This window comes from Macaca nemestrina, chromosome 1 (genome assembly GCF_043159975.1).
Source record: "Macaca nemestrina isolate mMacNem1 chromosome 1, mMacNem.hap1, whole genome shotgun sequence".
Taxonomy (NCBI): Eukaryota; Metazoa; Chordata; class Mammalia; order Primates; family Cercopithecidae; genus Macaca; species Macaca nemestrina.
In genome coordinates, this window is record NC_092125.1 from 198,436,113 (window position 1) to 198,453,241 (window position 17,129).

Sequence of the window (17,129 nt, forward strand, 5' to 3'; positions counted from 1 at the left end):
TAACCAGCAATTCTCCTAAGTATTTACCTAAGATAAATTAAAACACATGTTTACGGAAACATGTATACTTAAACATTCATAGCAGCTTTTATAACTAAGAACAGAAAACAACTTAAAATCCCATCAGTAGATAAATGTAAAACAAATTTTTGTGTGTTTCTATAATGGAAAACTACTCAGTAATAAAAAAGAATGTACTACTGATATGCACAATATCATGAATGAGTTTCAAAAACATGTTGAGTGAAAGCCAGAAACAAGTAGTATGTATATGCTTCCTTTTATGTGAAATACAAGAAAACCCAAACTAATCTCACTTTGACAACAAACAAATCAGTGATTGCCTGAGCCTAGAGATGGAGACAGGGATTTATTATAAAGGGGCATGAATGAATTTTGGGGACCGATAGAAATGTTCTCTCTCTTAATTGTGGTTACATGGGTATATATATTTGTCAAAACATTGACCTTATGTACTTGAAATGTGTGTAGTTTATTTTATGTGAGTTATATTTCAACCAATTTGATTTTTTTTTTTTCTTTGAGACAGCCTCACTCTGTCACCTGGGCTGAGGTGCAGTGGCATGATATCTGCTCACTGCAGCCTCTGCCTCCTCTCAGGTTCAAGTGATTCTTGTGCCTCAGCCTCCCGAGTAGCTGGGACTACAGGCATGTACCACCATGCCCAGCTAAATTTTGTATTTTTAGTAGAGACGGGGTTTCATCATGTTGGTCAGGCTGATCTCAAACTCCTGACCTCAAATGTTCCACCCGCCATGGCCTCCCAAAGTGCTGGGATTACAGGTGTGAGACACCACACCAGGCTGAATATGATTTTTAAAAAATCCATACCACCACCCTTGTTTGGCCACTCATTATTTCTCATTTGGATGAAAGCAGTACTCTTCTAAGTGATATTCCCGCTATTGCCTTACTTCTTCAAACCCATATGCTAAGAAATGACTTGTAAGACAGAAACTTGACCTTGTTACTTCCTTGCATACACCCTTAAATTGCTTACCATTACTTAGTTTCTTAAAATAACATTTAATGCTTTTTTCCATCTGGTCCTTGCCTCTGTCTTTCCAGCTCATCTTCTATTACTTTTGCCTCTCACTTTGCTTATGACTGTCAGTTCCCAAGACAGACTATGTTAATTTCATGTCTTGTGCCTATACTCATTCTCTGTCCTCTGCCTTTTGTCTAATAAACAATTGTTTATCCTCTAAAACTCAGTTTAGGGCTCTTCTCCTTCAGGAAGCCTTTTTCTTTAATAATAATAATAAAAAAAATCATTCTTTTCCATACCCTTTCTCCCTCAGAGATGGATTAAGTAATTTTAGCTTGTGTGTGTGTGTGGTTTTTTTTTTTTTTTTTTGGCTCATCATAAACATTTATCGGTATATTTACTTTTTTTTTCTTTTTGAGACAAGGTCTCGTTCTGTCACCCAAGCTAGAGTATGGTGACATGATCACGGTTTACTGCAGCCTTGGCCTCCCAGGCTCAAGCGATTCTCCCACCTCATCCTCCCAAGTAGCTGGGATCACAGGCATGGCCACCATGCCCAGCTAATTTTTTATGTTTTGTAGAGACAGGGTCTTGCCATATTGCCAAGGCTGGTCTTGAACTCTTGGGTTCAAGTGGTTTCCTCTCTTGGCCTCCCAAAGTGTTGGGAGTACAGGCGTGAGCCCCCATGCCTAGCTGGTATATTTACTATTTTGACTTATTATGCTTTCAGTTCTCTCTCCCCTACTGTTGAGCACAATGATTAGTTTTATTTATATTTTGGATCCATAAGGGCTATTTCATAATAGGTACTCAATAAGTATTTGTAGAAAGATTGAATAGAAATGTTAACAGGGTAAAAGTATACATTGTTTTGCTTTTCCAGCACACTTAGAATGCAGAAAATTACTATTTTGTTTTAAACAAAACTCTTTGGCTAGGAAAAAAACTCAGAAGATTTATCTCAACATTTAACACCACTTTTATGTGGGTGGTAAGATTAATTTCTTTAATATTTTTGACATTTTTGCATTTTTCAAGAAAACATTTAATATACTATTGTTTCGTGAGACATAACTTGAAAAAATTGTGTAACTTTTACCTACTCAAATTAATTTTTTTAATTTCTTTAGGTCCACAAGGCAATTACAATTTCCAGTCCCCTAACCACAGACCTGACTGCAGAGCTGTCTGGTGGGCCAAAGAACACATCAATGCATCCTGAAATATCAGAGGGTCTTGCTACTATGCCCAGCACTCAGCAAGTGAAAAGTTCTGAGAAAACCCAGATTGCTGTCCCCCAGCCAGTGGCTCCCTCCTACAGTTATGCTACCCCTACCCCCCAGGCCTCTTTCCAGAGCACCTCAGCACCATACCCAGGTAAGGACCTTTGCTCTTGGAGATAGAAGGGGAAAGTAGAACATTTGATCAAAGTATTCCCTTTTAGAGGAAAGAAGGGAGGCATAACTAGAATACTGTGTGTTAGAGAAAAAACAATTCTGTCAGTACCCCTGCAGTTATGGACTGGGGGCTCTAGAGCCTTTCCTCAGCAGGCCTCCAGCTTATGGAAGTTTACGAGGCTAATTTTCACAGATCCAGATTCTACTCTGACTTAAAGGCACACGATTCAATTAAGTATAATGTTCAAGTGATCAATCAGAGCCTGCTGGGAAGAAAGATTTGCATCAGTGTACTTGCTTACCTCCTGAAAGTCTGGTTGTAGGTCTCTCATTTTTATGGCATCTTTATTTTTATTTTTATTTATTTTTAAAACTTAACTTTTGTGGGTATATAGTAGTTGTATACATATATGGGATACATGAGATGTTTTAATACAGACATGCAATGTGTAATAATCACATCATGTAAAATGAAGTATCCATCCCTTCAAGCCTTTATCCTTTGTGTTACAAACAATCCAGTTATATTCTTTTAGTTATTTTAAAATGTGCAATTAAAATATTATTGACTATAGTCACCCTGTTGTGCTATCAAATACTAGGTCTTATTTGTTCTTTCTAGCTTTTGTTTTGTACTCATTAACCACCACCCCCTTACCCCCACACTCTACCCTTCCCAGCCTCTGTAACCATCCATCTATCTAACCATTACTTTCTATCTCCATGAGTTAAGTTGTTTTGATTTTTAGATTCCACAAATAAGTGAGAACAAGCAGTGTTTGTCTGTGCCTGGCTTATTCGCTTAACATAATGACCTCTAGTTCCATCCATGTTGTTGTAAATGACAAGATTTCATTCTTTTTTATGGCTGAGTAGTATTCCATTGTATATAAGCACCACATTTTCTTTATTCATTCATCTGTTGATGGGCACTTAGGTTGCTTCCAAAGTTTGGCTGTTGTGAACAGTGCTGCAAACATGGGAGTGCAGATACCTCTTCAATACACTGATTTCCTTTATTTTGGGTATAGACCCAGCAGTGGGATTACTGAATCATATGGTAGCTCTATTTTTATTTTTTTGAGGAACCTCCAAACTGTTCTCCGTAGTGGTTGTACTAATTTACATTCCCACCAATAGTGTACGACGGTTCCCTTTTCTCCACATCCTCACCAGCATTTGTTATTGCCTGTTTTTTGTATATAAGCCATTTTAACTGGGGTAAGATGATATCTCATTGTAGTTTTTATTTGCATTTCTCTGATGATCAGTGATGTTGAGAACCTTTTCATATGCCTGTTTGCCATTTGTATGTCTTCTTTTGAGAAATCTCTATTCAAATCTTTTGCCCATTTTTAAATTGGATTATTAAATTTTTTTCCTGTGGAATTGTTTGAGCTCCTTCTATATTCTGGTTATTAATCCCTTGTCAAATGGGGGAGTTTGCAGATATTTTCTCCCATTCTGTGGGTTGTCTCTTCACTTTGTTGATTGTTTCCTTTGCTGTGCAGAAGCTTTTTAACTTGATGTGATCCCGTTTGTCCATTTTCGCTTTGGTTGCGTGTCCTTGTGGGGTATTACTCAAGAAATTTTTTTTGCTCAGACCAGTGTCCTGGAGAAGCATCTTTATTTTTAAAGCCATTAATAAGAAGTAGATTTATACATAGTGTATAAATAAATCTGTGCTTCACAGGTGCTGTTCTAAGGTATTAGGAAGAATTGGTTAATCAAGAAGTTGGTCTTTATCTCCTGAAAAAGTCAAGAGGGTAAAATTAAAGTCAGTGAAAATGAATTTTTGCCAGTTTTTAATTTTCCAGTGTGTCCTCTGATAGTCATAGAACATGAAATTTTGGGGGTTCAATCCTGAGGCACCAAAGTAATTTTTGTATCCAGTCGAGATGCCTGTAATTTTTGGTGTAATTGTGAAGGGTTTGGGTTGGACTGTATTGAATAGCCATTTTTTGGTTCATTATACTTTCTCTGAGTATCATGTTTCTTTCTTTTCTTTTTTTTGAAAGTCACTTCAGAGAGTTCTTATTCCATCTCCTGGGGCATCCAAATGCTGAAGCTTCCATTAAGGATGGTTTCATTTCTCCCCAAGTGCAATGTTCCCATGCAGAGGCAGATAAATCTCAAGTTTCATATTTGTCTAGGAAGCCCTTCTCGCCTCCCAGGCTTGAAATATGAGTGGACTAGCCTATTGTTTGCTTTAAGCTCTCCTAGTTTCGAAGTCTCATAACAAATGAACATTTATGGTCAGAGAAATAAGATTTATATAATCAGTGGCTTTCAATGGTCTGCAAAGATTTTTGGTTGAGGGGAGGGAGTGATGCTACTGAAATCTGGTGGGTATTGGTCAGTGATACTGTTAAACACCTTACAGTGCTCAGGACGTTTCCCTCCATGATAAAGAATTACCTGGTCCAAAATATCAGGAGTGCTGAGCTTGAGAAACTGACATATGTGCAATAGCTGGTGAATGGTATAAAGACAGTATATAGCTCTTTGCTGACTTGAGTGTTCCAGAAATGCTAGCATACTTCAAGATTAGATCAGTTTGAACTGAAATGGTCTGTGAAGATTTCTTGGAGAGGAGACAGGCTTTAAGCAAGAAACAAAATGCTGTATTTAGAATAAAGCAAGGCAAACACCCCAATTGAAAGAAATAACTTTAGCAAAGTCCCTGAGAGTAGACCATGGCTTTGTGGAACACAAGAGAGAAAATCAATATAACTAGAGGCAAAATAGATAGGAAGGATAAGACAGTGAGATCAGATGATGGTTCTTTAATGGCAGGTTGGAAGTTTGGCCTTAAATATGATATAGGAGGAGGAGTCTTAAATAGAAGAGTAACATGGTGGGTGAGTATTTTGGAAAGACTAATGGTGTTGGTTGTTTTAGGAAGACAGAATAGATTGGAGTGGAGAGAGCTAGCAGAGGGAAGATAAAATAAGATTCTTGGAATCAGCAAGCCGGGCGTGGTGGTGCATGCCTGTAGTCCCAGCTACTTGGGAGGCTGAGGTGGGAAGATCACTTGAGTCCAGGAATTTGAGGCTGCAGTGAGCTATGATTACACCACTGCACTCTATCCTGAGCAACAGAGTGAGACCCTGACTCAAAAAGAAAAAAAAAAAATTCTTGGAATAATCTAGTGTGAACAATGAATCTTGTAGCAATTGGAATGGAAAGAAAGTAAGGCAGATTTGTGACCATTTGCCTTCCCTTCTAGAAACTTTATATATGTATCTTATTAGAAAGTTATTTGTTAGCATAAAGGTGATACTTGAAACAGAATTTGACTCTGTGGAATGTAGTACCTAAGGAGGGCTTAGGGACAGACTGTAGTAAAAATACAATGGAGGAAAAGAGAGAAGGAGAAAAAATAGAATAATATGGTATTATGATAACCAAGAGTTTTAAGATGGAGGCAGTTAGCAGTAGTAGAAGCCACTGAGATGTGAGATGAAGAATGAGGGTATTATGGTACCGCTATTAGATTTACTAAGAAGTAGTTTTGAAAGATCCTTTTCAATGGAAAAGGGGGGACAGAATCAAATTTCAAGCAATTAGAGAGTAGAAGAAAGGTTAGTAATTGATGGCAGTAGCTGAAAATTGATTGTGAAATGAGTTTGATCACAAAAGAAGAAGAGAAATAAGACAGTCTGGATCTATTTCTTATCTCTGGTATATTTACTTTGTTTCCAGTTATAAAGGAACTGGTGGTATCTGCTGGAGAGAGTGTCCAGATAACCCTGCCTAAGAATGAAGTTCAATTAAATGCATATGTTCTCCAAGAACCACTTAAAGGTAAACATCCCCTTACGTTTGGATAACTGTTTTTGTTTTTAAAAGAGATAGAGTCTTGCTGTGTTGTCCAGGCTGGTCTCAAACTCCTGAGCTCAGGAGATCCTCCCACCTTAGCCTTCCTAATAGCTGGAACTACAGGCATACACTGCCACTCCTGGCCCTTATCTTTTTCCCTCCTCTGACTTCCTGTCAGGAAAATATATATATTTTTTTAAGTTACAAATTTATATTAGCAGTCATCTTGAATAACTTCTTTCCAAGTTCTACATCTGCTATTTACTGGTTGTTTGGCCAAAATAAATGGATTAATCTGAGTCTCAGTTTCTTTCTCTTAAAATGGATATAATACAACCTAATAAATACGTTCTGTATTAATTAGCATCAGCTATATGCTAGGCACTAAACTGGCAATTTATCTACTATCTCATTTTGCCTTTAAAGTAATCTTATGAGGTAGGAATTATTACCCCCATTTTACTGAGAAAGAAATGGAAATTAAGAGAAGTCATTTACTTAGATTCACACAGATAATGACTGGCTCAGCTGGGATTTGAACCCAAGCTTGACATCAAAGCCTATGATCTCAGACCCTACATTATCTAGTACCTCTCATATTCCATAAATATTTGTGTATACCCGAGTGATATCCTGTCCTCACAGGACTGTTGTAAGAACCATTGTTTCCCATAGTGAGACCCTGTCCCTGGGGAAAAAAAAGATAAGCCTAATATGATATACAAAATTCAGGTATATAAAATATCTAAATTAGGGGTGATTACTTCATTATTTAAGAAAACTTTTGTAATATGAACATTCCTTTCACCTTTGAAGTATATGTTAATATACCAAAGTTTGACTTACAAACATATATGGGTTCTCTTAAGACTATTTATGACATGAGTGGTACATACTTTGATGGAAATTGAGTGAGTTGGGTTTGTGTTATTCTCATTGAAAGGTTAGTCAGGTAGAATGTCCTTCCCTATTTAGGATGGGGGGTACACATATCTTCAATACAGTATTCTTCATTTCTAGGCCTAATACCAAATAGTATATTAATGCAAAAACTACTTTTCCAGAAGCAAAATGCCCTGTCTGTTCTATATTTCTGCTCTCAAATTGAGGTTTCCTTATCAATTCATTTCACATTCCTCTAGAGAAGCCTTTTCCTTTCTTCCTCTGGTGACAAGTTAAGGTTAATGGGTTTAGTGGCCTTTGAAGTTGGAGGTGAGGGACTGCCCTGAGCTGTTGATTACTTCCATTCTTTTGTGAAAGACATGCTTGCCTCTACTGTATTTTCTTTCCTAACCCATATTTGCATGTACATTTCTGTGGGTTACTATCATCTTGTAGATTGGTGTTTCAAAACACATTAGTTTAGAAATAGATTCTTTGGCCAGGCACGGTGGCTCATACTTGTAATCCTGGCACTTTGGGAGGCTGAGGTAGGTGGATCACCTGAGGTCAGGAGTTCAAGACCAGCCTGGCCAACATGGCAAAACCCCACCTCTACCAAAAATACAAAAAAATTACCTGGGTGTGGTGGCAGGTGCCTATAATCCCAGCTACTTGAGAGGCTGAGGCAGGAGAATCACTTGAACCCAGGAGGCGGAGGTTGCAGTGAGCCAAGATTGTGCCATTGCACTCCAGCCTAGGTAACAGAGCAAGACTCTGTCTCAAAAAAAAAAAAAAAAAAAAAAAAAAAAAGGGCTGGGCGCAGTGGCTCATGCCTGTAATCCCAGCACTTTGGGAGGCCGAGGTGGGCAGATCACCTGAGGTCAGGAGTTCAAGACCAGCCTGGTCAACATGGTGAAACCCCATCTCTACTCTATAAAAATAGTAAAAATTAGCCAGGCGTGGTGGCGGGCACCTGTAATCCCAGCTAATGGGAAGGCTGAGGCACGAGAATCGCTTGAACCCTGGAGGCGGAGGTTGCAGTGAGCCGAGATCACGCCACTGCACTCCAGCCTGGGTAACAGAGAGAGACTCCATCTCAAAAAAAAAAAGGAAATAGATTATTTTCTCCTGTCCTCTCCCCAGGTTCTCCCACCTTTACTGGATATATGAGATGGATGGTTTCAAACTTTCAAAGGTTGGGGGTGATGAGGCAGGACCAATTCTGCATGCTCTTTATCCCTCTCCTGCTCTATGGCAGCCCATTAGGATCCCTCCAGGTCCAGTTTCAAAACCACTGTCCAACTGGGCATGGTGGCTCAGGCCTGTAATCCCAGCACTTTGGGAGGCTGAGGCAGGCAGATCACTTGAGGTCAGGAGTTTGAGAACAGCTTGGCGAACATGGTGAAACTCTGTTTATGCTAAAAATACAAAAATTAGCCAGACGTGGTGGTGCGTGCCTGTAATCCTAGCCACTTGGGAGGCTGAGGCAGGAGGATCACTTGAATCCGGGAGACAGAGGTTGCAGTGAGCTGAGATCAAGCCAGTGCACTCCAGCCTGGGCAACAGCAAGACTCCATCTCAGTCAATCAGTCAGTCAGTCAACAAAACAAACGAATGACTGTCCTCAGTCACTGCAACCAGCACTCTTTCTAACAGAGTTACACTCAGTTGTTCCTACCTTTGAATATATTTCTGCCTGCGAGGCATAATTCATCCCCTGAGCTTTTCTGTCCTAGGAATATTGTCCTGTTTTGAAATTTATGTTGCTAGCCTTAGCTATTATAAAATTATCTGTTCCCAAACTGTTTTCTATGTGGAAAAGAATTTCCAGCTACAGTTGGAAGAAATGTCTCTGAGTACAAGTCCTGCTTGTGCTGCTGCTTTCCTTCTCCTCTCGTAACCTGACTACTACATACTATATACATTTGTGAGAGCTGTTGGCGCTGACAACTGGCCAAAAAAATTCTTGTTTTGGAGGAGGAAGGAAGGAAGGAAGATCTTGTCTCCCAGGTGTATAAAATAAAATTGGTCTTCAGATGAAGGATATATTGGAATTAGGTTCTGTGTACTGATTTTAACACTTGAACTCATGAAATAAGAAAAAGATGACCTCTCTCTGCTAAGGTTTTTTTCTTTCCCCCTTTTTCTTTTTTCTTTTTGGTTAGTAATTTAAACTAAACCTTCCAACCAAAGCCCTCCCTTCCCTAGCCAGAAATGTGTTTTGATCCAAAAAATGTAAGACAACTATTTCTGGGGAGGGATGCCATTTAGATAGAATTCTACCCTTGCCCTACCTAGTGATATAGTCTGACCTGCAAATGGGGACCATTTAATGCTTCATTTGATTTTAATTAATTTCATTGGGCCTGTTTTAAATGGGCCATCCCCTACCATCTTCTGCAGTGTGTTATTTAGCTCAGCAGGAATGAAGTAGCTCTTTTAACTCGCCAGGGTGTGATGACCTCAGTGAGATGAGCATTGTTAGCACTCTGTAAAAAGCTATTTTTGAACCACGTTATTTAGAAGTCATTGCTGTTCTTTGTTGCAAAAGAAGTTTTGCAAGAAAATGGCCTTTGTTCCCAGTGAGTTCATCTATAATGGTTGGTAGGACATGTATTTTCAGTGGTAGGCCACACCATGAGCAACCTGCTATTTTTCAGGGAGGATTGGCCCTGAGAGGGTGGTTATAGGGCAGTAATAAGCATTGTTGGGAAAGAGTTGGAAGAAGCCCTAACTGTAGCTGAGTCAGCAGAATTTGCTCGCTCTTTGAGCAGATGGTTTGGTTTCCCTACAGGCTTTGGGGTGAAATCTTAAAAACTAAAGCCTCGTCAAGATCAGAAGAGATTTGTTATTGGCAGGCTCTGTGGCTGTCCTCTTTGTGTGTAGGTGTGTGTTTTCATGATTTTTGTAACTGCCCTTCTATAGGAGAAACCTACACCTACGACTGGCAGCTGATTACTCATCCTAGAGACTACAGTGGAGAAATGGAAGGGAAACATTCCCAGATCCTCAAACTATCGAAGGTGAATTTGCCTCCTTTCACTTGCAGGGCTAAGGTAGAGGAGTTGACTATTTTCTAAAATGAATATCATATGATTTTCTGTCTACACTTAAGTTGTAAACAGTCTTTTAGAAATGAATCCTCTAAAAATCTGACTGGCTGACATCCAGTATTTGTTAGTGTATGATTCTCAAAGTTTCATTTATGGTAAGAAGACTGTACCAGCATGGTAGTGGTGGCTGAAAATATACACTAAACAGCTTTTAAGGCTAACTTAAGGATTTTAGAATTTGGGATGAGCTAGGTTATTTGTGGCCACATGACTGCATACATTGACTCAGCCTTTGTGGGATTCAGTATAGGTTTGGGGATTTTTTTGTTTGTTTTTTTTTGTTTGTTTGTTTGTTTTTTGAGACAGGGTCTTGCTCTGTCACCTAGGCTGAACTGCAGTGGTGTGATCACAGCTCACTGCAGTCTTGACTTCCCAGGCTCAAGCAATCCTCCCACCTCAGCCTCCTGAGTAGCTGGGACTTCAGGGTCATGCCGTTATACTCGGCTAATTTTTGTATTTTTTGTAGAGACAGAGTCTCGTCATACTGCCCAGGCTGGTCTCGAACTCCTGGCCTCAAGCAGTCCTCCCATCTCAGCCTTCCAAAATGCTGGGATTACAGGCGTGAGCCACCATGCCCAGCCTAAGTACAGTTATTGACAGCTCTAAAATGTTTGTATTTGGCTGTGCGCAGTGGCTCCCACCTGTAATCCAAGCACTTTGAGAGGCTGAGGTGGAGTGGGAGGACTGCTTGAGACCATGAGTTTGAGACAAGACTGGGAAACGTGGTGAGACCTTGTCTCTACAAAAAATAAAAAATTAGCTGGGTGTGGTGGTTCATACCTGTAGTCCCAGTTGGTCAGGATGTAGAGGTGGGAGGATCACTAAAACCCAGGAGTTTAAGGCTGCAGTGAGCTATGATCATACCACTGCCTTAAAGCCCAGGTGACCAAGTGAGATCCTTTCTCTAAGAAAAAAGTTTGTATTCTTTGACGCAGCAGAGTCATTTAGTCTTTCATTCTACATCTATTCATTGTACACTGGTTATGTGGCAGGTACTGGGGATTTACCAGTGAATTAGTCATAATTTTAATGTTCAAGAACAATAGAGTCTAGTAGGTGATACTGATAGGAAGCAGGTAGTTATAACAGGTGGCACACTAGGTCAGTGCAGAGGATCATTGAAGCCCTGGAAAGGTAGAGTGGATTTCTTAGAGTGACTGACTTACTAAGTAAAGGGTGAAGGGATAATACCTCAAGCAGAAGAGGCAACATGTCCACTGGGCCAAAAATGAGAGAGAAAATGTGGAGAAAAGGGAATTTATATGTGGTTCTAAGTTGGAAAGATGCAGGGGTCAGATGGAGCAAAAGCTTTATATGCCAGATTAAGGACTTTGAATCTTATCCAGAAGGAATATAGAGCCCTTGAAAGGCTTTAAGCAAGAGAAACACATGTTTAGATCTTCAGATTAGAAAAATCACCTGACTACAGATTGGAGGAGATAAGACTCAAACTATAGAGGTCAGTGAGGAATCTGTTGAAAAATTTAAGTGTAAAATGATAGTAGCCTGAGTAAAAGAACTAAATAAGTAAAATTGAAAACCACCAGCCTGGACAACATGATGAAACTCTAGCTCCACAAAAAATGTAAAAATTAGTTGGGTGTGGTGGCATGTGCCTGTGGTCCCAGCTACTCAGGAGGCTGAGGTGGGAGGATCATTTGAACCCAGGAGGTGGAGGTTGCAGTGAGCCATGACCATGCCACTGCACTGCAGCCTGGCAACAAAGTGAGACTATGTCTCAAAAGATAAAAATAAAAACCACTTATTGAATTCATACCATGTGCCATACCCAGTGCTGATTATTTTATACACTTATTTCTTTTAATCTTCATAACAATCCCAGGATGCAGATATTACTATCTTTTTTACAAATGACAAAACTAAAAACTGGAGAAATGAAGTGATGTGGCCAAAGTCCACAAAGGTATTAAATGGTAGGTCTGAACTGGAGCTTTCCATCTCTAAAGGCCATACCTTTATTTATTTTTTTATTTTTTATTATTATTTTTTTCCGAGACGGAGTCTCGCTCTGTCTCCCAGGCTGGAGTGCAGTGACCGGATCTCAACTCACTGCAAGCTCCACCTCCCGGTTTATGCCATTCTCCTGCCTCAGCCTCCCGAGTAGCTGGGACTACAGGCGCCCGCCACCTCGCCCGGCTAGTTTTTTGTATTTTTTAGCAGAGACGGAGTTTCACCATGTTAGCCAGGATGGTCTCAATCTCCTGACCTCGTGATCTGCCCGTCTCGGCCTCCCAAAGTGCTGGGATTACAGGCTTGAGCCACCGCGCCCGGCCAGGCCATACCTTTAATAATTGTGCTTTGACAGGTGGTTAAGAACTAAGGTGATAGCAGTGTGGATGGAGACAAGTGAGTAGATTGGAAAAATAATATGGAGTTTGACTTGATAAAATTTGATGATTGATGAACTGGTTGGGGATGTTGGGGAAGAGAAGTCTAGGATAATTCTAGCTTTTTGGCTTAGATACCTGGGTGGATGTTCATTGAAATGAGGAGCACAGAAGGTGGAGCAAGTTTTAGGGAGAAGTTTGCAGATTATTAATTCATTTTTGAACAGAGCGAGTTTGAGGTACCCGTGAGACATCTGAATTGAGTTGTCCAGTTAGTAGCTGGTGGAGAGGGACTGGAGGTCAGAAGACAAGTCTGGGCTGGAGAGATATATTTGCATATCAACCTCAAATAGATGATTTGTGAAGCCACAGCAACAGACAAAATCAACCAGGGAGAGTGTGCAGAGTGAAGAAATAAGCAGGCTGAGGTTGGAATCTTGGGAACACCCATCATTTAAGGGATGGAGGGTAGAGGAAACTGAAAGAAATGAAGCATGGGCACAGAAGTGAAAGCCAAGAGGAAGAGTATTATAAAGAGGAAGTAGCCAAAGATGCTACTTGTGGCTCAATTAGTATTTACCCCCCCAAAAAAATACTTCAAAAGAAAAAGAAAAAAAAATGTGCCTGGAAGATGTTCATTACAACATTAGTCATAATAGTAAAAATTTGGAAACAACCCAAGTGTCCAACAGTTTGAAAGGCTTATGTGAAATTTGACACACTTATTCATGTACTGCTCTGTGGTCGTTAAAATAAATATTAAAAAGATTGTGGCCGGGTGCGGTGGCTCAAGCCTGTAATCCCAGCACTTTGAGAGGCCGAGGTGGGTGGATCACCTGAGGTCAGGAGCTCAAGACCAGCCTGGCCAACATGGCGAAACCCCGTCTCTACTAAAAATGTAAAAATTAGCTGGGAATGGTGGCACATGCCTGTAGTCCCAACTACTCGGGAGGCTGAGGCATGAGAATCACTTGAACCCAGGAGGGAGCAGTTGCAATGAGCCAAGATTGCATCATTGCTTTCCAGCCTGGATGACAGGGTGAGACTCTGTCTCAAAAAAAAAAAAAAAAGACTATATTATAGTAGGGAAGGTGTTCATGCTAAATGAATGGAAGAAAGAACAATAGAAAGTTTGATACCTCAATTGTAGCTAGAACTTTGAATATCACTAAAATATGAGCTCCTTGAAGATAGAGATCTTACCTTATTCATATCCAAACCACAAGCCTAGGACAATATCTGGTACATGATTTGGCTTCAGTAAATGTTTGTTAAACGAATGAGCCGTACACAACTATTATTTTAATATGTGGTCAAGGATTAGAAGGAAATGGAGAAATTTGATAAGTTGATGTGTTATGATAGTGATATACTGGGTACTTTTTTGTTTTTTTTCTTTTATATTAAGTTTATAAATTAGTAAAAACCAGGAGGGAAAAATATTCAGATATTTGGGAACTATTTAGTATCTTTACAAAATGTTTTTCTTTGAAGTGATGATTATTTTAATTTCGTAACTCTGTGGAGTGGGATATTTGGGCCCTTAATGTTCTTCTGAAAAGAAAATGGGAGTACAGAGATATTTGAAATCCCTTCTGTTGTTCTAGAGTCAGCTAGTCATAAGATTCACATTAAAAGTTGTTGTTTTTTTCTTTTTTTTTTTTTTTCAGTTCATTGTTTATCTCTTCAGCTAGTTTACTTTTTCTTGCTGGAGTGCAGTGACATGATCTTGGCTCACTGCAACCTCCATCTCTCGGGCTCAAGCCATCCTTTCACCTCAGCCTACTAAGTAGCTGGGACTACACGTGTGTGCCACCACACCTGGCTAATTTTTATATTTTTGGTAGAGATGGGGTTTTGGCATATTGCCCAGGCTGGTCTTGAACTCATGAACTCAAGTGATCCACCCGCCTCCTCCCAAATTGCTAGGATTATAGGCTAGTTGACTTTTTCCATTTTGGAAACAGGGGAAGGAAAGAGTGAAAGATTCAGCTTGGGAAAGTTCAAATATATCTTATTTTAAATGTAATTCCTATTCTTTGTGATTGTCTAAGAGATCTTCTCTCACTTCTGCAGCTCACTCCAGGCCTCTATGAATTCAAAGTGATTGTAGAGGGTCAAAATGCCCATGGGGAAGGCTATGTGAACGTGACAGTCAAGCCAGGTATGTTTTCAGCCCTGACTGTGTCTCCCTTCCTCCCTCTGCAGGACTCCTGAGGAGACAGAGATTTGCTTAGGAGGGTTTTGATTCCCATTTTTTTGGTAGTATATTTATTCAGCAATTCCTAGTTCAGTGTGGTAAACAGTTATAATAGCAAAATACAGACTTTGTTCCAACAGTGCTGTAGTTGGAATGCTGAGCTGGACACATGGCCCACAAGTAAGTTATGGCCTAAGCAATAACTTACTTACCGAGAACTACTTCTTCAAGTGGGCCATGCTGAGAGAGGACCGTGTGTTGCAATTAACAGACACAGGGAAGCCAAGAGCCTAGGAGAAGCTTGCAGAAGGAGAACCAGCCAAGTGACCAGCTCTTTCTGATCTCTTTCCAGAGATGTGGGTCTTTGTACACAGAGTTCCTCATTTAAACACTACCAGTCTCTTTCACCTTGGTAACAAAATCCTGTCATTCTTTTAAAATGAACCACTGTAGGTAGATCACAGTGCAGTAGGAAGGAATCTTATTTTCCATTTTCAGAGAAATTTAAGAGAAGTTGGACAGTTGTATTAGTGCATTTTCATGGTGCTGATAAAGACATACCCGAGACAGACTGGGCAATTTACAGAAGAAAGAGGTTTAATGGACTTACAGTTCCACGTGGCTGGCAAGGCCTCACAATCATGACAGAAGGCAAGGAGGAGCAAGTCATGTCTTATGTAGATGACAGCAGGCAAAAAGAGAGCTTGTGCAGGGAAACTCTCATTTTTAAAACCATCAAATCTCATGAGACTCATTCACTATCACAAGAACAGCACAGGAAAGACCCGCCCCCATAATTCAATCACCAGTTCCTCCCATGACGTGGGAATTGTGGGAGTTACAATTCAAGATGAGATTTAGGTGGAGACACAGCCAGACCATATCAACAGTATATTTGGTAAATATACAGCATAAATTCTCAATGCTCTTTTCTTTGTTGGTAATAGATTTTCTTTTCATTCCTTGAACTTTGTAGCCAAGATAATCCTTTCACCTTCTTAAAAATGTGATCAGCATCAAGACCATTTGATCATTTTGCAAACAAAAGGCCATGGGATTTGTAGCACACAGTCATTTGGGTGGGCCAGAGTGGTTTGTGACCTTCCCATCACTTAACCCATAGCTAGTTCACATACAGGGAACTCTAGGATGGTTGAGAAGCCACCCATCAGCTTTTCAGCACAGTCTGTGCCAAGGGACGGTTTGATTGCCAAGGCCTTTATTGCCCAAAGCTTATTTGTTGTCTGCCTGTAGTCAAGCTTGGCTGAAAGGAGTAACTTGCTGCTGTAGTACTTTTCATCAACTAGACAGCATGTGAGCATTGAAAGACTACACAGGGCATGGTCTTAGGAATGATCAGATTTGGAAGAGGCTTTTATACTCCCAAGTGTCTTATGTTAGAATGGCAATCTGGTCTTGTGACTCTCCTGTGTGGTGATGATTCAGTCATTAATTATGTAATGCAGGGGTCCCCATCCGCCAGGCCATGGACCACTACCAGTCCCTGGCCTGTTAGGAACTGGGCTCCACAGTAGGAGATAAATGGCAGGTGAGTGAGTGCTGCTGCCAGAGTTCTGCCTCCTGTCAGATCAGTGATGGCACTAGATTCTCACAGGAGGATGAACCCTATTGTGAACTGCACATGCAAGGGATCTAGGTTGTACACTCCTTTTGAGGATCTAATCTCTGATGGTCTGAGGTGGAAGTTTCATCCCCAAACCATGCACTGCACTCCAACCCCCAACCCCCACCCCCATTCATGGAAAAATTGTCTTCCACAAAATTGGTCCCTGGTGCCAAAAAAGTTAGGGACCAGTAATGTATGGAATGGAAATTGATTTATAATCCTCTCAGATACATCCTGCTCCTCCTGTAATTTCTGAAGCCCCTTTCCGAATTTCTTTTGGGTCACTTTCTTGCAGAGCCCCGTAAGAATCAGCCTCCCGTTGCTATCGTGTCACCTCAGTTCCAGGAGATCTCTTTGCCAACCACTTCTACAGTCATTGATGGCAGTCGTGAGTACTTGTCTAAGTATGATGTTTTAGAAGAACATTCACCGTGTACTCTGGTAGAAAACTCTAGTAGAAGATTTGGGGCCAGCTATGTCTGCGATCTGTTTAGGCCAGTCATGTTGACCGTGTTAGGGGAAGGCCAACCATCTGAAGCAACTGACTGAAAAGCAACACACCAGACAGGCCTTCTTTAAAATCCCCATGTAGCCTATTTGAAGTAATATTTCCACTTTGAAATGGTAAGAAACTGAAATTATGCATGTAGTTAGCATGATTTTAGTTGAAACTCACTGGTTTTCATATTTGCTTAGTTGGAGTTGCCTTTTTCATTCATAGAACCAAAGTT

General features: G+C 40.3%; 1 protein-coding gene across 7 annotated transcripts in view; it reads left to right on the forward strand.

The window, feature by feature from the left end:
• LOC105494698 (KIAA0319 like) overlaps nt 1–17,129 on the forward strand; it is a 128,492-nt gene that overhangs the window by 82,976 nt on the left and 28,387 nt on the right. For all 7 annotated transcript variants that reach the window (XR_011623189.1, XR_011623188.1, XM_071096132.1 and 4 more), the window contains 5 exons: nt 2,140–2,386; nt 6,112–6,213; nt 10,036–10,133; nt 14,648–14,735; nt 16,694–16,786. Coding sequence is in view for 5 of the 7 variants with exons in the window: in XM_071096132.1 (XP_070952233.1) it covers nt 2,140–2,386; nt 6,112–6,213; nt 10,036–10,133; nt 14,648–14,735; nt 16,694–16,786 (628 nt within the window). In the remaining 2 variants the exon portion in view is untranslated. The remainder of the gene's footprint in view (nt 1–2,139; nt 2,387–6,111; nt 6,214–10,035; nt 10,134–14,647; nt 14,736–16,693; nt 16,787–17,129) is intronic.